We start from the raw sequence: 23,845 nt of genomic DNA, 5'->3' as shown, positions 1-23,845 counted from the left end.
GTAGTCCCCTGAACACTGGTTAGTGAATGCTGGACCATTCCTCCCAGGGGAAATTCTGGGGTGGGTTCTCGTAAACCTCTGATCACAGCATTCATTTTCATCAGTTGATCAGTGCATGACCTTGTTTTATGTGTGTTTCTGATTAAAGTCACCTTATTTAGTATGTATTGTTGATTCATTAACATTGAGCTCACAACCAGCTCCTGTCCGAAAGAACCTTATCTAACTCGTTTATTTTCTCTGTAAGGCACATCAGAGCCTTCTTGTGCTCAGGAGCTCTCAACAGCACTTCAACACTATGCTTGGGGGTCATTTTAAACAGCAAAATCACCAATAAAAAGCTCAAAAATGCAAAATGCAAGGCACTAAATAGACCGTGACGAAGACACTTATTTACAGTGTAAGAGCTGAAGTAAGAAGGCAGAACGAGAACGTCCCCTTGTTGGACCTCAACTGGGAGCTTGTGCACTGGGTGACTCAGATTCTTCTCTGCCCTGTGCATGTCTGCTGGTGATTGCGAAAGCGCCGCTAGTGTTGGCGGGGGTTATAGATAAACTTTAGTGGGGAGGCATATTTGCAAATATAGTATCCCCGAATAATGAGAGTCAACTGTATAAGCTCCCCAATTAGGGAGAACTACAAAACTGTAACTTTCTTAAGAGCTTGTGGTCATCCGTGTTGTTTTTATGTTGCAACTTACAGTGACTTAGTCATGGCAAAAATGAACTAAAGGGATGGAGAAATAGTTAGGCCTGAAAGCCAACCAAACAAGGCTATCTGTGTTGGTTTGATTGTTGAGAGAGGTAATATGTAAGATCCTCTGAGAGACTGTAGGAATTTTTTACTGTTACTTCTCCTTAAATGTCTGCAGGTCCAATGCCTGGTGTCACAATGCCCTATATATGGCAAGTGGAAAATGCTCAAAAACAAGGGTGTAATTCTAGACTCTGGATGTTTGGGTTGAGTGTCAACATGTAAGTCTGCTGGAAAAACCTCTTTCTGATGCTTCCACTCACTAGGAATTTTGATGCCATATTTTACCAGAAGTCCATGTGATAATTACTTCTTTTTTCACGTATTTTAATGATTTATAGATTTTTCTTGTTCTTTGGGGGTATTATTAGGATCTATCCCAAAAATATTTGTATTCTACCATTATTTTCTTGAGTTATAAACATGCATATTCTTATGCACGTTTATACCACAGATAAATGCAAAAGTGATCATTTATTTTGGTAACCAGAAAGAGCAGAGATTAGGGTTGATGTGTAGAATTGTTACTAAAATGGCTCGCTTCTAAAGCAGATGGTTTCACAGGGTTTTGTTAACTTTTCACTTGACTGCTGCTCATTACTCTAATTATCATCTGGATTTTAAAAAGTGGATTTCATTTTGAAGGTGTTTCATTGATTTTCTCTTCATGATATATGTTGTATGCTGATATATGTATATGCTGATAGAAAATAAAACTATTCTTAAATAAAGTGTTATGTTAAAATACAGGGGTGGGCAAAAGTAGGTTTACAGCTCTTATGGAAAGTTATACAATAATTAATAGATAAATAATGCAAGAATAAACTCTGTGTTTCACATACTCACAGCTATACTTTTGCCCGCTCCTGTATATCCCTGAGCCCAGCATGGCCTCAACAGAACCCCATTTTCAGTGCCAGCAGGTTCACCCATTGTGCTCCATTTGTTTAGCTGGCTGCAGTACCTGAGTGTTGTAGCTGATGATTTTTTGTTTTGCTCATGTTGCTTTCTTTTTCTGAAGGGCAGGGATGTGCTTGTTGTGCCAAGTTCTTAAAAAGCCCACAGACTTGCCAACAGGTTTGTGGAGGTTCCCTGAGGGATATCGGGAAGGAAGGGAGATTTGTAAGCTGGCGATAATCAAGTTGCTGCCAGCCCCTTTGAAGGCCTGAGCTGTTGATGACATTTACACTGCAGAGCGAGGAATTGTTTATACATCTCTGGCCTGCTGTCAGGGAGATAGGAACTCTTCTTGTACTTCAAAGCCAGAAAAGGGTGGGGGGCAATATAGGAATTTGTTGGATGGTGCCTGATCCCTCTTTTATTTATCTAGGAATTTTCTGTGTGTGTGTGTTGAGATGGGAAGTTATTCAGACAACTTAAAGTCACATGTAGTTTGCTTTAGTATACTGTCCAGGACCTAAACAAACACTCCAAGATAATTTCCTCCTGTGTCTCCAGTTTCCTCTTAGCTGATCTTTGCTGCCAGGCCACAAGCCCTGGCAAAATAGAGGAAGACTGCAGTTTGTAAGGGAAAAATTCCTCACAAATCAATAAAAGTTGTCTCTACTTTGGGGCTGAGAGTTAAGAGAGTTGCATTGTAGTTTCAATTTCGCCCTTAATTAACTGGTTGGCTTTTGATAAATTGCCTCCCCTTGAACCTCCTGGTCTGTGAAATGAGGGAGTTGGACACGATGTTCCCTTCAGTCCCTTGCATTTCTCATGTTCTCTGGTTCTGTGATTATTTGTCGAGACTGCTGCCAAATTGTACCATCTTTTAAGTCATAGTCTGTCAGTGAAGACCACCACACGTTACGTTATCATTGGCAACTAACTCGCAATACACAGTGGTCTCTGATAGACATTAAAATATAATTTAAATGAATATTAAGATTTCACATTCTGTATCACTTTTTTGTTTTCCATATCACTTTTTAAGAGAATTAGCTACTGATTTTTTTGCTTGTATTTTTCAAAATCTAAACATGGAATTGAATACCTCTCAAAGATATTGTTGAAATGAACTCCTGGGAAAATCTCTAACAATGTGAGAGCTGGGGTTAAGTTTGTTTCCCCAGCTGTGTTTCATGTGCTGTGAGCATTAGAGACTTATGCCCTGGGATGATAACCCTTGCGGGGGGGGAAACTTTAAGGCTCCTGCTACTTAACTTAGCTTTACCATGAGTACTCTGTATTAATAGATTAGGAGGCCTTTAGCTACACTTAGCAGAGATCCCAACTCAAACTAGCATAAATAGTAAGGGAATTAATGGCTTATAACTAAATACAGAGGATGGACAGGCTTCAGGGTCAGTTCAACCCAGTGTCGTGGGTGCTGTTTCTCTAGATTCCAGAATTGCCTTCACAGTACACTCCACTTATGTTAACTTCATCTTCAAGTTGTGCTCATGGTGTGAGGATGACTATAGCAACCTTTTGCTTTACATTAACATACTACAATGCTGGGGATTCTCAATCCGAGCACTATGGACATTTGGGGCCAGATAATTCTTTGTTGTTGTGGAACTGTCCTGTGCATTGTAGGATGTTTAGTGGCATCCTTGGCCTCTACCCATGAGATACCACTAGCATCTCAGCCCTGAGTTGTGATAATCAAAAATGTCTCCAGACATTACCAAATGGTTGCTTGGAAGGTTTGTGTGCAAAAATATCATGGTTGAGAGCCACTGGTCTAAAGAAAGATAGACCACTTATTTCATCAGGTGACTGTCTGAAGTGTGAGGAAGTGTTTCCTAATAGATCCCAAATTTCCCCCTTTGTCTCACTGCCTAAATCTGGGTCACTCCCCCCTTCATGACCCCAGCACTTGTGGAATTTCCTTCAGACTAATCAAGTCCACCACTGGAGCTAGGGATGGAATCAGCTCCCCTGAGGCATGTAACTCGTCAAGGGAGGGTGATGCCTCAATGAAGTCAGTGAGGGGCGGGGTGGTGGAAGCTGGGTAGGAACCAACAGTGTCCACGACCACTGCATTCTAAATTTGTCTTTATTTTTCTTTCTCTCAGTGAGGACTATGGAAAGAACTTTAAGGATATTACAAATCTCATCAATAACACCTTCATTCGGACTGAATTTGGCATGGCTATTGGTCCTGAGAACTCTGGAAAGGTGAGACTCATTTGTGCATGTAGGGAGCTGTGCTTGATACCACATGTGGGCTGTTAGGTGGTAATACTGGAATGATCCAGTGATACACAGCAGTATATTTAGTTCACTATTACTGTGCTTTAAAGTTAAACACAATTTAATACTGTTCACAAAAGAATGGGATTCAACACACAGGTTCTTTTTTGGCCCCTGTCCAAGATGCACCCAAATTTTTCAGGTGGCAGTTGGTTAGCATTACAATGTATACTCCTTAAGGCAGACGTTTTAGTCTTTGGGAAACTGGCTGATGTCGGCTCAAATTCATAGGTATGATGCACTAGCTCAATTCAGGGTCATATTTTGTGATAAGACTAATACTTGAGGAGTGGGGTGCACCAGCTAATCTGTTTTTGTAATTCTTCTTACTTTTGGAACTACAGTGTTCTTAACTGATGTCTTGTAGAAATGGTGCAGGACTTCCTGTGCTTTCATAGTGTTGCACCCTGAATCTGAACTTGCTTCTTCCAAACCAGGTGATTTTAACAGCGGAGGTGTCTGGAGGAAGTCGCGGAGGAAGAATCTTCAGATCATCAGATTTTGCAAAGAACTTTGTTCAGACCAATCTCCCATTTCATCCTCTGACTCAGATGATGTACAGCCCTCAGAATTCTGACTATCTTTTAGCCCTCAGCACTGAAGTAAGTCTCGTTGAAGAACTTGTCTTGCCTTCTGCATTTGTATCCTCAGGATATACTGTCTTAAAAGGACCCGTGGGCAATACTTTTATACAGTATTGGACTGCTTTCTAGTGGCATGAAGTATGCATTTTTGGTGTTTTTTTCCTATTTGGTAAAAGGCACGATTTCCATGTTCTGTCTATTCCATATAAGTATGATACCTAGTTGTCATTATAGTCTTTTAAAGTGACTAGACATGTGCTGTTGGAAAAATGAACTAGGAAACAGTTTAATGTAATCATTCTTGTTCTGCAAGGGATAAGCATGGATTGTCACAGTCCTGATACTGCTACTTTCCTGTGGCCAAACCACATCTTTCTAATTTTTCTTTTTTGTTGCATAATATATCAAGCATATTGATTTCTGTCTTCAACACTCATGTATTAAGTATCCAGAGTCTGAAATTCCTGTACCCCTACAACAGTCTTGTACTCTTCCCAGAAACCAGTGTCCCGCCCCCCCTTGTGAAATTCCCTGAGGAGCACACTCAGCTTTCCCTTCCTGAGAACCAGTCTCCTTTATCGTGGATGTTAAGGGCCCACAGTGGCTGAGTGGTTAGACTATGATAATCACAATTACACTTCATATTTATATGGCTGTCTCTCATCTTATTTCTTAGAGTGTGGTCTACTGACCAACAACATCAGTTAGAACCCCCGGGAGGCTGGTTTAAGATGCAGATTCCTAGGCCCCAGCCCAGGTACAGTACATCAGTGACTTTTGGTGGCGAGGTGGCTATTGTTTTTAACAAGCTCCCCAGCCGAGCCTGTGCACCAAAATTTGAGAGCCATTGCTGGGTTCTGGGCCTCGGTAGGCAGATCTTTGAGCAGAGGTAAGGCTGGGGGGGCTCAAGGAAGGTCAGAGTTAAGCTTAGCTCAAGGAAGCCAGAGGAAGGAAACTAGCCTGCTGGATAGGCTTTAGAGCTTCAAGAAACAATTCCTGGAAATTCCTTCTAGCAGCTTAAGCTGAAAGCCCTTCAGGGAGCAGAGACCCCTTAGGAATGGACAGAACCATTGATATCCCCTTTGACCACCCCATTACGATGTTATTTTCAGGTTGTTAAAACAGGCTATAGGCTATGCTCAGCAAGAGATGAGCGCAGCCTGCTTTTACACCTGAAATTTCTTCCAATTAAGGGTCAGTTTAAAGTACGAAAATCAGGGTGGAGAAGATGGGCCAGTGTGTACTAAAGTGCAAATAGGTGCTATCAGACCCTTTCCCGTTTCTAAGTAGAGTTAGGTAAATTGGAAATGCTGGGAGGTGAACATTCCCAGAGGAGGAAAATTAAAAGAAAAAAGAATGGTGGGCAGGGAGCACTGAAGGGAAATTCTACCTGTAGCAGCCCCATTTAATTCCAGCTGTACTAGGATACCTCTGCCCCCCTCCACTGAATCTGGGCTCAGTGCAACTGACACTGTCAGTCTTCATCTCACTGTCTCTGCTGCATTTGAAAGGTTCAGCCAATCCCTTCTTTTGGGAGCTCTGCTTGCTTGGCTTTGGTGACATCATTCCCTTTAGTTCTTTCCTATCTTCTGACCATTCCTTCTTGGTCTCTTTCTTCAACTCCTTTCAACCTACCCCTAAATCACTACTGCCCATTCCACTTAGCAATCTCCTCCACTCATACCATTTTAACCATCACTGTGATGCGTGAGACTCTCAAGACCCTGTCTCTGGTCCTGGCTTCCTCCTGAGGCTTCTGATTCCTGTCTTGCTGCCCCCTGGGCATGTCTACCTGGATGTCCCGTAGGCACGTCAGACTCAATCTAAACTGACTTCTTTCTGCTTTCCTCTCAGATGTACCCTCCTTCTCTTAATCCTCGTACTGGTTAAAGATTCCACAGTGCCTCTCATCCCTCAGCCAGAATCCCAGTGTGATTGACTGCTCCCCAACATACACATCCCATCCTGCCCTACAGGAAAAGTCCAGTTCTACTGAACCCAACTTCTCAATTCTTCCTGAGCCTATCCCTCACAGCCGTGGCTTAGGACCACTAACTAAATGAAGGCAGTGCTTTTCCTGCCTCTGGTTTAGATGCTGTGCCGTCCGTCTTTCCCATTGTCATCCGAGTATCCCAGCTCCCCTTCTCCCTGCATTAGCTGCTCCTTCCCTCACCATGAATTGTGTGCTCTAGCAGCGTCTGAAGCTTTGAGCTCCCTGCACACACCACCATGTCTGTCACCTCTCTGCCCGTGCTAGTCCTAGACTATCTTTGTGCCCTGACATCTCATCTCCCCACCTGCCTTCTTTTGGTTACACTGCTCATCACTTAAGACTCAGTTCAACTGTCTTCCTCACAAACCATCTCTGATGCATGGTCTCTCTTTTCCCTGTCCTTACCCCAGAGTGTGTTTCCATAACACCTACCCCATCTTATCGCACTTTCTTATCTGGGCCCCTTGTTAACTGTGAGCTCCTTGAGAGGAGGGAGTGTGTCTTATTCATCTTTGTATCCCCAGTGCAATGTCTGGTACAATGCCTGGCACATAGTAGAAAAACTTCATAAGCATTTGTTATTCACAACTTCCCAGCCTCTGAAGGGGCCCCTGTAAACCATGTGTGTGTCTCTGGAGCTCAGATGGAACTTCATGTGTGTTTACTGTCCCTAATGATTAGATATAAATTATTAAAGGTCATACAAGCAGCTGCACAGGATAAAGCCGGAATTTTGATAAGTCATTTATAATCTTTCAGAATGGCCTGTGGGTGTCCAAGAATTTTGGGGGAAAATGGGAAGAAATCCACAAAGCAGTATGTTTGGCCAAATGGTGAGTAACAGAAGACTCCATCTGTGCAGAGCCCTAAACCTTTCCTGACAGTGCTGCCAAAAGTCACATGAATAAATTTTGAGCACTTACTGTGTGCCAAGTACTCTTCAGGGTGCCACAAGGGATACGAGAGAGGGGTATGACACAGGCCTTGACCTGGGGGGGGCCTCTAATCTGCCAGGAAAGAGGACTTAGTCTCACTAAACTTTAGAATATAAAGTAGAAAACAAGGCTCAAGACTGAGTAGCTGCTGCACGTAAAAGGTTTATTCTCCATAAATGGTGATATCAGCTGGAAGAGCATAAAATACAGCTTTGCCCCCAGACTTACACCCCCTCACCTAGAGATCCAGTTCAATTATGAGGAATGAGGTGAGGAATCAGGGAGAAGGCCCAGAGCTTCCAGGTTGCCAGGGTCACACTGTCCATTAGATGGAACTCATTCACTTCTCTCGGGACACTCCCACCAGGTGCCTGCTTAAAGGTGTTGCGGAGGGGCTCTTACTAGGGAGTCAGGTCACCTTTGTCCTACCTGACTCTGCTGCTAGTAGTGGCTTAACATCTCTGGGCTTTAGTTTTTTTCCTTCTGCCTATGAACAGAGATTTGTTTGAGGAATTTGAGGGATGGTTGAGCAAGAATTGAATTAAGAGACATCATACCTCCAAAATTCTGATTAGGCTCAAACCCTTGCTTAGAGCTTCTTTGTTCTTTCTCTTTGACTAATTTCAGCAAATTTGTTCATCTGGATTCCCAGTTAATAGCAGATTGCTGCCAGAGGTGCGGGGTACATGAGTGCTGACAAGCCCATGCCAGGGGAACTGTCAGAGCAGGCAAAGACTGAGGGAACATAACAGGACGAAATTATTTAGCGCTAGATTAAGAGTGCACACATACCTCAGTAACTTCTAATGGGCACAGTGTGTTGTAGTTTCATATAGTTGATGTTCAGTGGCCCACAATCCCAAGGAAGAATTTAGTATTTAATGTCTTTCACTGAGGGAGTCAGGGAAATCTGTAATGTAGACACATGCCATATTTGCTTTTATTTTATGGGTTTGAATGATGTGTTTGTACCTTATGTGGTCTTTTCAGGAGGGAAGTTTTTTTAAAGTAAGTTATTAACGAATCATTTCACTGTAGGATGTAGTCAAGTAAGACTATAGTTATTGTGATCATTAAAATGGATCTTTACGTATACATCACCACAATGTACACTTTAAATTCTTACAATTTCATTCGTCAGTTATACCACCTCAATAAAGCTAAAAGAAACAAACAGAAAAGTCATCTTTAAAACTAAAAAGTTTTTTTTAAATGGTATTTCATTTTATATTCCATACAAGCTTTCTTACTTTTGTAACTCGTTTCTTTGATTAGTGTCTAAATATAACCTAACTGGGTTGCTGGTGACTGTTTACGCACCTTTGGATCTTTGATTTCTAGGAACTGACAACCTAAAGTTCTGAAAGAACATGCTCAGAGCCAGCACCTTTTGCCTGGGCTACTCTATAAGTATTATCAGGGTTTGAATCAAGCTCCCTGTGAACTCCTTTTCCAACTTAGAATTTAAGTAATTCAATCTCTGACCCAGTTGTCTATTTGAGATGAAAGAACTAAATTATTTAGCTCATGCAAAGCATCAAACTAGGTTCTGAGGGGAAACAACAAAGCATAAACTTAGTACCTGCCCTGAAGAACTGAACAGTGTAGTCAAAGAGATAAGGCATCCATTATGTGACTAAAATAACTCAGTGGGTGACAAAAGAGTGCCAGGTGGCTGATACAGAATGGCACAGTGCTCTCCAACAGAGTTTCTCCACCTCAGCACTGATGACACTTTGGCCTGGATAGTTCTTTGTTGGGGGCGGGGGTCCTGTGCATTGCAGGATGTTTAGCAGCATCTCTGGCCTCCACTGGGTACTAGGTACTAGTAACAACTTCCCTTCTCCCAGTTGTGACAACCAGAAATGTCCCTTGGGGAGCAAAATCACCCCTGGTCGAGAACCACTGCTGTAGAAGTTTGTAGCAAAGAAGGTTTCTAGGTGGAGTGCCAGGGAAAGCTTTGTGGAAGAGCTAGATTGTAAGCTGCAGCCTGAAGACTGTGAGGGTAAGATTTGGTTACACAAGAGAAGAGCATTTTAAGAAGGAAACAGTATGAGGAAATGCAGGAGATAGATTTGGAGAGTGTAAGTAGACCAGTTTGACCAGCTAGAAGAGCTGACACAAAGAAGTGTAGTGGACTGTGGCAAATGCCTGGGGCCAGGGAGCTGTGAAAGAATCCCTGTACAGCATCCGAGGAAGCTGCTTTGGCTAGTACCTGTGGAGGAGGCTTATTAGACTTCCTTGGAGTTTTGTGATTAAGATCCACACAGCCCATTAACATCCTGAACTATGTCTTTTTCCTGTCTTTGCTTCATTGTAGGGGAGCAGAAAACACCATCTTTTTTACTACCTATGTGAATGGCTCCTGCAGTAAGTATATTTTAGTCCCAGAAGAATGTCCTGTCCATTCATGGTAGAATATTCTGAGTCATAAGAGGTAGAAACATCAAAGATCCCTCCATTCTTCTATAATTTTAATAGCTGAAAATAGCTGTTATTGATTTTTAAAATCTTGAAAGTATAACCAAATTACTATACTGTGCCTTAGGTCAAATAAAAATGTAGGCTGTACACAGAGACACTGTACTTAATTTCAGCAGTGTATTTACATAAAGTAAACATTAAGCTACAAACAATAACAGATTGAAATGCCTAGTGATTTCTGCAGAAGAGTATGGATTGTGTTTGTCAGTGGAAGCCAGTGGCTTTCCCATCAGTGACAGTTTCAAAGCAGAAAGCATAATTGTTTACTAATTTATTCAACAAATTCATTCATTTATTCATTTGAGCACCTGCAGTAGTGTGCTAAACACTAGCTAAGGATGGAGATAACAAGAGACCCAAGGCCTGCTCTCATGGAGCTGAATTCAAGTAAGGATGATGGGTGACCAACAAGAAAACCCAAACTCAAGCAACTTAAAATAGACTAAGATAATTTCATATGGTGCCATGAAGTCCATAAACAGGATGCTGTGGTTATGATGTTTTTATGCAACACTGTATTGGAATTAAGTAAACTCCATCTTTCTGCCCAATGTAAAATCTCTCACGTATAAAAATAAAACCCACATGTGAATTCCCTATCTCTAATACACATCAGTTTATATTTGCTTGGTTAACATGCATAGGATTAAAAATCCTGTAGCTATAAAATTAAGAGCAGTTCTAAAACAGTTGTTTGAACTAGAGGCTCACCAGGAAGTAAAATTTTAATTAATATTTTGTATTGTTTAAGAAGCTGACCTTGGGGCACTGGAGTTATGGAGAACTTCAGACTTGGGGAAAAGCTTCAAAACCATTGGTGCGAAAATCTACTCATTCGGTCTTGGGGGACGTTTCCTTTTTGCCTCGGTGATGGCTGACAAGGTGAGTGTTTGCCTCTCTTCTCTTCTCTTCTCTTCTCTTCTCTTCTCTTCTCTTCTCTTCTCTTCTCTTCTCTTCTCTTCTCTTCTCTTCTCTTCTCTTCTCTTCTTTTCTCTCTTCTCTTCGAATTCTAATATTTCTGTAAATATGCCTCCAGTAGATCCCTTCTACTGCTTGTACTGACAGAGTTGCTTGCCTTTTTGCAATATTTAATATCACTGTAGGATTTGGGGTGATTCTTTTTATAGAGACTGATTGCCTCTTCTCGGCTATTCTGTGCTTCAGCCTATCCTACCCCATGGATTCTGGTGTCTGTTTTGGGAAGTGTAGACCCAGTGTCTGGGCTTCACTCAAACATGCATCTCTGAAAAGAGCAATCCATTGTTCATTGTCCAGTAATAATAATAGAAATAGGTACCTAGCAGTGACAAAAACAGATAAATGGTCTGTTCTCAGAGCTTATTAGTTAAGTAGGGGAGATACATACTAAACTAAGAAATATGATGTAATGTCAAGTAATGATTAAAACTATGAAGAAATCTAAAGCAGTGTAAGGAAATAGGAAGTGACAGGAATTGGAGCAGGGCTGTTTCAGGTGGTTGGTTTGGACTTGCTCTCTCAGACCTGAGGACAGAGCATAGCTGTGTCTAGGCTGAGGAAACAGTACGTGCAAAGACCTCAGGCTGGAGCATGCTTGATATATTGAAGGAAGTGAGAATGGTAGTGTGGCTGGGACCCAGAGAAGGGCAATCCAAAGGGGGAGCTAGCGGCCAGATTCTCCAGGGCCTTTATAGGTTGTGATTAAGACCTTGGCTTTTATTCTTACTGTGTTGGGAAGCTGCGAAAGGGTTGTGAGCAGGGTGCGGTAATCTGACAGAATAGGTGTGCAAAGAATGGCCTGCCAGCACAGGCATGGAAGCAGCCAGAGCAGCTGGGAGGTTGTCAGAGTAGAGTGAGAAGTGGAAGAGGGGAGAAGTGGTTAAATGGTGGATATATTTTTCAATGTATTGCCAATAGGGTTTGTTGATGAATTAATGTGGATTGTGAGAGAATGAGAGGAACCAAGGATAACTTTAGAGACTTTGGCCTGAGCAGCGGGATGAATGGTGGTGCTATTTACTATGATGGCAAAGACTGTAGGAGAAGTGGATTTGGGGAAGGAAGATGAAGAATTCAGTTTGGATATGAGATGCCTATCAGATATCTAAGTGGAAATGTCAAGTAAGCATTTGGGTATAGGGTTCTCCCCAAATCATATGGTGTTTAGAGCCACGTGACTAGATATCTTCCCGTAGGATTGAGTAGGTAGAGAAGAGGTGGGAGGACTGAGCACACCCTGAAGCGCCCACCACTGAAAGGTTGGAAAGAGATGGAGAACCCAGGGAAGAAGACTGGGAGGGCGGGACCAGTGGGCAGGGCAAATAGGACAGTGTGAGATCATGAAAAACAAGTGAAAAAGGTATTTCAAGAAGGACCAAATGTACTAAACTCAGCTGAGATGTTGCGTTAGATGAGTGCTGAGAATTAGCCACTGTTGTCAAAGTGGAGGTTGTTGGTGAGCTTGACTACAGCAGTTTCATTGCAGGACTGAGGTTGAAAGACTGATTAGTGGGCTTGGAGAGAATTGGAGCTGGGTGAGCAGACACTAACTGCAGTAACTCCCTCGAGCAATTTTGTAATAATCCTCCTAACAGCCCTATAAGCTAATACTGTTCCTTCGATTTCTATTTGAGGAAACTGAGTAACTTGAACCCTGGTGAAAATCAGACTGTCTGATTCCAGAGGTAGCCTCCTGCACTGTACTGTGACTGTCTACAAAACTAAAAGTCCACTATGTGCTTTTGAACTCTAACTTCTACCTATAACAACGAGAGTAAGATTCAAAGTGAACATCTCGATATAAGTTTTAGAAAAATAAGTAAAATGCACTTGTCACTGAAATTTAAAGTGTTTAACATAAGGAGGCCCTGGGATTCAGTCTCATGCCCTGGCTAATTTGCATCTAGTAGCTATTCTAAACTATTTATCAGAAAGTAGGTGTTAATTGCATCCTGAATAGACTCCTTTTAACAGCTAAACCCTGATCAGCTTCCTTTTATTAATTTCTGATGCTGCTTGGCCTCTTCCCAGCCTGTGCACTTATGGCTGTTCTGGGAGACTTCCTTAAAGAGATGTGTCACAGCTTGACTTCCCTTGTCATCTCCGAAGCATGGGTTTCATCTCTATCTTCTAGACCTTTAGTTATCTAATTCTTTGTATTATGCCAGGACTGTCTCAAAGGGACCAGACCTTTATGTAGCAATTACCATTTAAGAATTATCTGAGCACGCATATGTGAGTGGCTGTAAAGCCAAACCAGTGATGGTCCCATCACACCCTTAGCTCTATTGAAGGAAACTGGAATGTCGGAGGTTAGGAGGATAATATCTCACAGGACGCACCAGAATGAAGAAGACAGAGAGGAAGCCAGGATAGCTTTGCTTATAATAGAATGGATTATCCCATTGCCTGGAACTTTGCTAGAGGTTAGAAATTACTAGGTAGTTGGGACATTTCATTTATAACAGTTGTATCCAGTGAGGAAATGGATAATGATACTTATAATTATTAATAATCACGTATCTAGTATGTCCCTGCACATGACACCCTGGCAGGAAATTAAAAAGATAAATGTTGGCATTTGTTCCAGGATACAACAAGAAGGATTCATGTGTCAACTGATCAAGGGGACACGTGGAGCATGGCCCAGCTCCCCTCTGTGGGGCAGGAACAGTTCTACTCTATTCTAGCAGCCAATGATGACATGGTGTTCATGCACGTAGATGAGCCTGGAGGTAAGAGCAAATCAGTGGCCCGCCCTTGAATTCATAGATTGAAGCTATAAGCCCTACTTTTAGTAGCTTTCATTCTTACATGTCGATTTTCCTCTTACTCCTAGGAATTTATTAGTGCCCTACTGAATAGTCTGTCTTAGAATATGTAACCTCTGTTAAAAAGGCCACTTGTTTTGACATTGTGTGGTTTGTGTGCATATCCAAGTGTTCTAGAACAGTGTTGCTCAAAGAATTCTCAGAGGACGTGCTGATTTGCAAACTGTTAGCAAATAAGTATAGGAAATGAGAGCAAGCATTTAGAAACTCTTAAAGCCACTTGATAAAGTAATTTTATATCTGTTGAATCTAATGATAAAAGAGTTGATGGATATATTTTGTCTTTTGTATTTCATTGTTCTAGTGATTAATTTTTATTATATTTTACAAAAGCAGTGGTTTGTGTCATAGTGGAAATTCAAAAATTGATCCTTTGTCACAGTTTGAGAAGCATTGTTTCAGAGTGTAAAGATTTAGAGATATGTAAGATACGAATCTAAACACAGTTCCTCTGCCACCACAATATATCTAGGAAGAGCTTTTCTGTAGCATCTGGTTAATTCACTTAACAAAGTCTACCATACTCTAGGCACTAAGTATCATGGGTACTGGAATTAAAGATGGACATGAAGATCTTGAGCATCAAATCTTGATTGAATCTCAGGTCTGCATCTACATCATGAAGAGAGATAGATGGCTAATGTGCAGTCATTCAGTCATGTGTATGGTTAGACATTCGTTGCCTCTCTGTTCCCTCCCAAGACTCAGTGTTTTTGTTTGTTTGCCTATTTCAGATACCGGGTTTGGCACTATCTTTACCTCGGACGATAGAGGCATTGTCTATTCCAAGTCCTTGGACCGACATCTTTATACCACGACCGGTGGTGAGACAGACTTTACCAATGTGACCTCCCTCCGCGGGGTCTACATAACAAGTGTGCTCTCTGAGGGTGAGTATTGGCACAGCTCTCCTTCAGCTGAACATGTTGGGAGTGAGGCTTTTGGGGAGACTGGTGGCCCTTTCCCCCAGTAACATTGCTTACCTAGCCAGCAGCCTACCTATGTAAATTCGGGCTCTACGTTAAGCAAGTGATGGTAAATAGAACTAAGAAAGATAGAGGGCACAGCAGTAGCCAGCCAAGCTTCCTCTTGCATTCTGCTCAGCGGTTCTGCAGTGCTCACCTTTACCAAAGCTCACCTATACAAGTAAACACATTACTCTAGAGTACAGAGACTCGCTGCCCCAAGGAGACTCTTACGATTTTATGTATTTAGTTTTTGATAGGAGGTGGGGAGAGGGTGTTCGTTCTTGTAAAGACCTCGCAATGGTTTGCAAGGTCAAGTGATGTTGGCCTCTATTTTCTCCCTGACCTCACCTCCCACTCTTCTCTCCTCTCTCCCTCTATTCTAGTCACTCCAGCTCTCAAGTTCTGTGCCAATCCCCTTCAGCCCACCCAGTTCACACACTCATGGTTTGGAGATCTGCACTGACTGTTTTTGTTTTCCCAGGTATTTGCAGGGCTGACACCTTCCTCCTTCCAGTCTTTGCTCATTTACTTTCTGAATGAGACTCGCCTTGACTATCATATTTTAAATTTCAGTCTGCCTTCCTCCACTCACACACACACAGTCCGTCCCCCTTTAGCTATGCAGGTTTTTTCCATAGCACTTATTTTCTAACATACTATGTAATTTACCTGTTTACTACATCTAGTGTTTGTCCCACCTTACTAGAATATATATTTCACAAAGGTTTTTTTCAGGTTTGTTCACTGATATATTCTCCAAGGCTTACAAGTTTTCACATAGTGGGCACACAAAAATATTTATTAGCAGGTGTAGCTCGGTTAGAGCATCCTCCCCTGCACCAAAAAATTGTGGGTTCAATTCCTGGTCAGGGCATATACCTGGGTTGTGGGTTCGATCCCTGGTCGGGGCACGTATGAGAGGCAACTGATTGATGTTTCTCTCTCACATTGATGCTTTCTCTCTCTCCCCCTCCCTTCCCCTCTCTCTTAAAAAAATAAATAAATAAATAAATAAATTCAGTAGAAACATATCCTTGGGTGAGGATTTAAAAACATATATTTATTGAGTAAGTGAATTTGCTTTGATTTGCTTTCTTGTTTTATATTCCTTGGAACACTCAAAGCATATTATCTCCGAATTTAAACCTATAACAGTTTATATCATTGAAAACAGAGAATGGGGAAGAGACATGGGGAAAAAAAGATGTAAGAGGGATAGGATATGAGGTAATGGAGAGACAAAAATTAGGAACTATTAATTCAGACTTGTGCATACACATTTGAATCCTGAGATTCCCTAAAACAAGCCCAGTATCATGGCCTTGCCTATAAAGTTAAGACAGGATGCCTTCCCATTGTAGAGTTTACTTCAAGGCAAACTAACGGGGAAGGAGAGTGGACATCAGCCTGTTTGTGTTGGTAAGGAGGAAACTGATTGATAAAAGGTATCTTTTTTCAAGAGTGTCCGTCTAGATGATTTCTGGAATCCATTGGGTCCTGTTCAGGTGGGAAGCCTTCTTCAGATACCATATTTAGAGTGCTGCTCTGTTACTCACTAACACTGAGCCATAATGTTGAGTGTTACAAGCTTATGGGACTCCAGGGTTGTAATGGAGCTGTATGGTCTCAGTTAGGAGCAAGTTCTGCAATGAGAAACTGGACTTAATTGGGTTCTTCCAGTGTGTCAGGCTTAATACCATTCTCTTCCCATGCAGATAACTCTATCCAGACTATGATCACGTTTGACCAAGGAGGAAGGTGGAAGCATCTGAGGAAGCCTGAGAAAAGTGAATGTGATGCTACAGCAAAAAATAAGAACGAGGTTTGTTTTACTTCAGTTGTCACATGTATTTGGAGCAAAGCAGCCACTCTGTTCTGCTCTTTGAATAATGAAGTTTCATACCTGATTAGGGCCCACAGGTAAAGGTGGAAAGTTTGGAAATGAGAGTAATGAAATTAACCTAGAATGTAGGAACTAAGACCTGCAAAGAAAGGCCAAAATACTACGGATTGTTTGTCTTCTAAAGAAAAACAAAACTGGGGGCTAACAGTTTGTGTTTTGCTAAACTGCTGAATGGAAACAGAATGGACAGATGGGTTGGGGATTAGTTAGGAGTGAGCATAGCAGCTATGAGACATTAGCAATTCTACAAAAGCCATAGGCCAGCTAGCCATTCATGAGCAGTGCAAAGCCGTGCTGGCCAGAAATGAGAGAGGAGAACTTGGCCTTATCTTCGCCTCTGCCTGGGTGCCACATAGCTGGTGGTGTGGGTGGTGACCCGGCAGTACATGTGAAAGCAGACGCTGACCCCAAAGGTGTTGCTCCAGGACACCCCAGATTCCAGGAGTGACAGATCTTGACAGGCAAGAGAAAAGGAAAGAAAAATAAGATTTGCGTCTGGCTCTTTCAGAATTTGAGAGAAGCTTAGGGAAGCACTCAGAGAGTTTTTTTCAAAACTGACAGTGTTGGTAGTTCTGAGCTCCTCCAAATACCCGTGGCTGACATGCAGTCCGCTGTTCTAAGCTGGGTTTTCGGCTTTGTTTTCAGAGCCTCATGCAGTGTGATATTGCATGTACCTTCCCCACCCCAACACTCTCCCCCTTCTCCGTACTCATCAGTGCTATCGAGTCTGTCCCTTCTCCCTTTTCCCCATCTCCCTGCATGCCCCTGCCCTGCGGCTGCCTCCTTACCTTCAGCCTGGGCTGTGCAGTGGCCTCTGCTTGCCTGGCCCTCACACTCCCACACCTCTCCCTCCTCAACAATATCCTGGCTCCCCTTTGCCTATGAATAGAGGCTTCGACCTGGTAACTGGTCCTCTCCTCCCCTGGCAGGCTTTCTTCTGCCCTTTCAGTGTCACTGCCTATTTTATCACTGACATGCCCCTTGTTGCCATCCTCTGCTGCTCCGTCCACACCCCAAATGTGCCCCTGCTGGCATTGTTTCTGGGGAGGCTGCGCCTATCTCCCCCACCCCAGTTCATTAGAATTTGTGGAAAGCCTAACTACCTTCACCGCCCATCTTCAGTTAGAACTAATCATTGCTCTTCATTTCATTAATAGTTTACTTGAACCTCTTTTTTTTTTTTTGCAGTAAAACATACATGACACAAAAATTTACATTTTAATCAATTTGAAACTTTAAAAGTGCTAACTTTCATTCTGCTTTATACCTCATCTAGCTTCAGAGAAATATTGCTTAATGACAGGACTGGGTCTTGGCCAGGTGGCTCAGTTGGCTGTGGGTTCAATTCCCTATTGGGGTTTCTACGGGAGGCAACTAATCAATGTTTCTCTCTCCCCCCCTGCCCCCCTTTCTCTCTCTAAACATATACTTGGGTGAGGATTAAAACAAAACAAAAAACCAGGACTGGGTCTCATTTTAATGAGACCACACCATGTCCAGTATCAGAAATACGTCAGGTTTCACCAGGTTCATTTGTGCGGAATCATACTTCAGATATTGACCACAGGCTTTGGTGTAATGCAGGAATAAAATAAGATTACGCATGAGAAAATAATTGCATAATTGCTCCCAAATATACTAATGCATTCCAGAATCAAGAATTTCCCGCTGAGCCTATAACTCAAAAACAAAAAACAACCTGAATTAAAAATGAGCAAAGGACTTGAATAGACATTTCTTTAAAGAAAATATACAGATGGCCATAAGCACACGAAAAGATTTTCAGTATCACTGATTATTAGGGAAATGCAAGTCAAAACCACAAGAGATCACCGTACACCCATTAAGGTGGTTACTATGAAAAAAGTAAAGAAGTGTTGGCGAGGATATAGAGAAATTGGAACTCTTGTTCACTGTTGATGGGAATGAAATACGATACAGCTGCGATAGAAAATAGTATGGAGGTGCCTCAAAAAATTAAACATAGAACTACCATATGATCCAACAATTCCACCCCTGGATTTATATCCAAAAGAATTGAACAGCGGGTCTCAAAGAGATATTTGCACACTCATGTTCATAGCAGTTTTACAATAGACAAAAGGTGGACACAATCCAGGTGTGCATGACCTATGACTGGGTAAACAAAATGTGGTATATACATACAGTGGAATATTAGCCTTAAAAAGGAGGAAATTCTTACACATGCTACAACATGGATGAACCTTAAGGACATTATGCTAAGTGAAATGAGCCAGTCACAAAAAGACAAATACGCTGTGGTTTCATTTACATGAGGTACCTAGAGTAGTCAGATTCACAGGGAGAGGAAGTAGAATGGTGGTTGCCAGGATGGGTGGGGAGTTGGGAATGGGGAGTTACTGTTAATGGGCACAGAGTTTCAGTTTTGCAAGACGAAAATTTCCTGAGGAGGATGGTGGTGATGATTGCACAACAGTGTGAATTACGTAACACTATTGAACTATACACTGAAAAATGGTTAAGATGGTCATTTTTATGCTATGTGTATTTATCATAATTTTTTTTTTTAAAGAGTATCCCACTGAGGTGTGGGTTAGGTTTATTAGAAGGCTGGTGAGATGAGTAAAAAATTACGCCTTGGGTTTTAATCTAAGCTTTGGTTTCTTTTCACAGTGCAGCCTTCATATTCACGCTTCCTACAGCATCTCCCAGAAACTAAACGTTCCAATGGCCCCCCTCTCAGAGCCAAATGCCGTGGGCATAGTCATCGCCCATGGTAAGGAGCCCTCCCCTCCCCTCCCCTCCCCTCCCCTCCCCTCCCCTCCCCTCCCCTCCCCTCCCCTCCCCTCCCCTCCCCTCCCCTCCCCTCCCCTCCGGAAGAAGCACTTGAACACACTGACACTCAGACTTTATTCACCCTAAAAGAAAATCAACAAACATGGCTTTTACCATCCTTTGTAGAATTTCTTGCATGATAATGGTACTTTGGGTATTTCATAGACTCCAGTCAGAGTAATATGACTTTCCCCTTTCCCAAATTTTCAGTGGCCTTTTTCTATCATAAGAGTCATGATGGGGAATAATCAGAATAAATTCTCTCAAAATTAGCCTCTTGGCAGTAAGTCCTCTCTGTTTCATTGCTCATCTGTGCTGAGGAGACGGTGGGTTGTTGTTGCAGGTAGCGTGGGGGATGCCATCTCAGTAATGATCCCGGACGTGTACATCTCAGATGATGGGGGTTACTCCTGGACGAAGATGCTGGAAGGACCCCACTATTACACCATCTTGGATTCCGGAGGCATCATTGTGGCCATTGAGCACAGCAGCCGTCCTATCAATGTGATTAAGTATGCATGAGCTCAGCTCCACCCACACTTTCTGCATAGAGGGCAACTGTGGGAAGTGTTTCAGTTTGCTGGGGAAGGGGCGGGGTTACAGACCCCGATTTAAATTTGTGCATTCTGCAGAGCTGTAGGGAAGGTTCTTAAAGGGATTGCATTTAGGGCAACTCAGGTTAAATGGCTTGCTTTTACCTCTGACTCCCTCTAGTTAACACTTTTTGTCACTTTTAAAAATAATCTTTCTCTCCACAAGAACATTATACAAGTGTCTGAGCATTCCATATCGGGAAGGACTCCTTAAGTAAAAGTTCATATAAAATTGTTTGTTGATTTGGAAGCACATTCTTACATGGGTCATTATCTTTCCTCTGAAAGGATTTTTATAAAGATATTTTCTTCCATACTCTCTGAATGAATCCCTTTTCCTACCCTGTTAACTATATGCATTAAAAATTGATATAATTGTCAGTAAGCCATCATGAGGGTGGTTCTCTGGTTTGGGACCTAACATCAGAGTGATTTCCCGATAGTCCGATAAATGTTGATCCTCTGTCATGATCTTTCTCTGATTGGGGTTTCAGGTTCTCCACAGACGAGGGTCAGTGCTGGCAAACCTACGTGTTCACCAAGGAGCCCATCTACTTTACCGGCCTTGCTTCAGAACCTGGAGCCAGGTCCATGAATATCAGCATCTGGGGTTTCACAGAATCTTTCCTGACTCGCCAGTGGGTCTCCTATACCATTGATTTTAAAGATATCCTTCAAAGGAACTGTGAGTGTTCCCTTTGACCTTTTCTACCAGAAACTTGTTAAGCCCATTTTTCTAAACTACCAATCCAGTTTAATTTTTCACTGGAAAAAGAAAATGCTATGAAAGAGGAGGGAAGGATGTCCCATGTGGGTAATCAGGCAGAGGATTTTGGACAAGCACTGTCCAAGAAAAATAAAAGGAGGGCTACAAATGTACCTTAAACATTCTGTCATTTACAGTATAAAAGTAAAAGAAGTGAAAGTAATTTTAATATAATTAATGTATGCAAAATATTATTTCAACATGTAAGCAGTATTAAAAAATATCAATGAAATATTTCATTCTTCTAAGTCTTCAAAAACTGGTGTATATCTTACACTTACCCTTACAGTAAATTTCAGTTCAGCCCTGCCACATGTGGCTGCGGCTGTCATATAGGAGAGGACAGCTTTGCATTGTTAGGTCTCTGGAATATTTTAGGAGACTTTTTAGCGCATGCTTATGTTTTTCTAAAATTATCTCATGACATTTCAGGGTTTTTCACCCCGATTACAGCAGAACTATAAAGAGGAAACTTTAGATGGAAGTGTGTTGTAAGAGCATCTAATCGATTGTTTGTGTCACTTCTCAAAATGTTGAAGTGAGGACATTTTCATGCCAAGAGTTTTGGCTTGACTGCCACTCGCAGGCGAGGCTCTAGAATGGCTACTGGGTAGGCCCAGTGGAGCCCACACTGGGCATTTCAGAGTTCTGTGACTTCGAATTAGAAAGCATGTTAAAGGCCCAGAAAAGGGCTTTAGAAAAGGAGTTAAAATGTTAATTGCAAAGGTATTCCTAAAGATTCACAAGCACACCCAAGCCCCAGTACCAAAGATGCTGACACTGTACTGAAAAATATGGAAAGAAAAACCAGTTAGGTGTTGGCATCATATGATAAAAGACAGGGATTCAAGACATGTTGGCTGAACTTTGGTCCTATTATTAGACTGTATTATGGGTCCATTTCCTCAACATGTTAATTCAGTGACTCCTGGAGGAAGTTCTCCTTTGGACCTTACTTTTGTATGAGATATTTAAATATGATTTAATACTGGAGAGTCACCATTATCTAAATTCATTAAGAAGGCTGTAAAGGAGCTTGCTTATGCATTTTCCCCATAGCAGGCAGCTCTCCAGTTATCCCTAAAGTTTAGCATCATTAAGATTTGTTAAGCACCTGCTCTTTAACAGGCTCTGTACTGGTCTTCATACCCCAAAGGATAAAAACCTGATACATAGCTTTTGAGTCATTTTTCCGGATGTGGATGATCCAACATACTAAGCCAGATTAACCGTCATCAGCGATCTTCATTTGACATCCAGTCGACTAGAGTTAAAAATCTAGAAAGAGAATGTTTTCCCTTCTGTTTGAAGCAAACTAACCTATAGTGAAATTGAACCTATACTTTTGGCTCATTGGTGCCTTGTCCTAAAGGAAAGCATCTGGTTGCTGACCTCTGACAGCTCCTGCTGACCTAGGACATAGGTGCACAAGACATACAGCCAGCAGCCTCTCAGTCTGGAAGGAACCATAGAGACCCTCTCTATCTAGCTTCCCACTTTGAAACAAATAAGGGTTTTCCTAATAGTCAAGTGAGCGGTGAGATGCAAATAATCCTCCTTTGGTGTGAGGAACTGCTCATTGCTAGTAGGCTCCAACTAATGTAACTTTGGTTGGCAGTTCCAAAATGAAGCTGCGAGTTGAGTCAGACACCCCCACTCTTCCTCTCCTTGTTCTTCCTGTCGCGTGGCAGCCGCCTCATGTAGATGGGTTCTGTGCCATGCAGTTTCCTGAACAACCTGTCTTTTCTTTAGGTGAAGAGAAGGACTATATCATATGGCTGGCTCACTCTACAGACCCTGGAGATTATGGAGATGGCTGCATTTTAGGCTATAAAGAACAGTTCCTGCGGCTACGCAAGTCATCTGTGTGTCAGAATGGTCGGGACTATGTGGTGACCAAGCAGCCGTCCATCTGTCTCTGCTCCCTAGAGGACTTCCTCTGGTATCAGCATCCCTCAGATCCCTGTCAGCCTCTTTCCCGGGCTGGAGGAGGTGGAACACAGTTGTCTTACAGGACCGAAAAGTATTTCAGTCCTTTTCTTTCCCTTCTTCCCCAAGAGCGGAAAACTGCTGCTTCTTATTAAGGATATTGAGGCACAGAGAAAGGGAACCAAAGTTGTTAATAATTGGACAGATAATATATCAGACAGTTAATCATTGGGCAGAACCAGCAGCAACCGCCAGAAATCCTGACTTGGCAATGGTAGGAAGGAGGGAGGTGTATAAGGAGGAAGAGAATAAAAAAACAGGAGAGGATTAGGGTAAAAACACTGAGGAAAGGTACAGGAGCTAAAAACACTTTGGATTTTAGCAAACAGCCCTATGGCCAGAGTTCAGCAGGTAGGGCACTTAGATATTGGGTCATCTGTAAGACTGAAGGGAGAAAGAGTGGCTCTGTCCTGAGACACAAAGTGACAGTATATTTATGGTCCCTGTGTCCCATCAAGGCTTAGAAACCATCAAAGTGAACTCTCATAGTCCAGGACCATCCAGGCTTAAGGATCAGTTGTGTGGTTGGCATATAGCTAATTATACAAGGGCAAGGGAGTCCCTAGGTAGCCTAAGCAAGATAACTTAGGGGAAATAAGAGGGACTGCTTGACATCACAGGTAGTAATCTGATGGAACTCATTACCTGCAAAAGATGCCGATAGAAGGTAAAGGATTTGGAAAAGAAGGCAGGCAGGTAGCAGTCATGTCCTCCCATATCATATTCTCTGAAATCACAGGTGACAGAATACAGGACCAAGCAAACCCAAGTCTGACCCAGTGTGGGTCCTTCTATGTGGCTCATATCTGTCTGTGGAATGGCCAGGGGTCCTCCTCTCTCTTTCCACAGGGGAAATCTCACTCAGATCACTTAGCTGTGTTATAGTAGGGCTAGAGCATGTTGATACTGTGAAACTCTAGGGGCTGTCCCCATCCTTGACTGCACATAGGCTGGCTCTTCATTTGGAGCTTCTCCCAGTTTCAAACATGTGCTTCTCCAGAACTCTGAGCCATTGCACATGCTGCTTCATCTGCCTGGAAAGTCTCCACA

General features: G+C 42.3%; 1 protein-coding gene and 1 long non-coding RNA gene across 3 annotated transcripts in view; one reads left to right on the top strand and one right to left on the bottom strand.

Annotated features, from left to right (window-relative positions):
* LOC308548568 overlaps positions 1-23,845 on the bottom strand; it is a 65,198-nt gene that overhangs the window by 15,871 nt on the left and 25,482 nt on the right. The gene's annotated exons all lie outside the window — the stretch shown is intronic.
* The window catches only part of SORT1 (sortilin 1), a 54,999-nt gene that overhangs the window by 22,927 nt on the left and 8,227 nt on the right, over positions 1-23,845 (top strand). Inside the window, exons 4-15 of one of the 2 annotated variants that reach the window (XM_081120235.1) lie at positions 3,777-3,879; positions 4,392-4,556; positions 7,291-7,364; positions 9,787-9,836; positions 10,702-10,832; positions 13,519-13,663; positions 14,494-14,649; positions 16,443-16,549; positions 19,286-19,388; positions 19,791-19,959; positions 20,535-20,725; positions 22,559-22,748. In XM_081120235.1, coding sequence (XP_080976361.1) covers positions 3,777-3,879; positions 4,392-4,556; positions 7,291-7,364; positions 9,787-9,836; positions 10,702-10,832; positions 13,519-13,663; positions 14,494-14,649; positions 16,443-16,549; positions 19,286-19,388; positions 19,791-19,959; positions 20,535-20,725; positions 22,559-22,748 — 1,584 coding nt within the window. The remainder of the gene's footprint in view (positions 1-3,776; positions 3,880-4,391; positions 4,557-7,290; positions 7,365-9,786; positions 9,837-10,701; positions 10,833-13,518; positions 13,664-14,493; positions 14,650-16,442; positions 16,550-19,285; positions 19,389-19,790; positions 19,960-20,534; positions 20,726-22,558; positions 22,749-23,845) is intronic. The other variant, XM_081120236.1, reaches the window with a different exon arrangement.

This window comes from Miniopterus schreibersii (assembly GCF_964146895.1).
Source record: "Miniopterus schreibersii genome assembly, chromosome: 19".
Lineage (NCBI taxonomy): Eukaryota > Metazoa > Chordata > Mammalia > Chiroptera > Miniopteridae > Miniopterus > Miniopterus schreibersii.
Note: the sequence above shows the minus strand (reverse complement) of the source record. Positions and strands in the feature narration are given on the sequence as shown.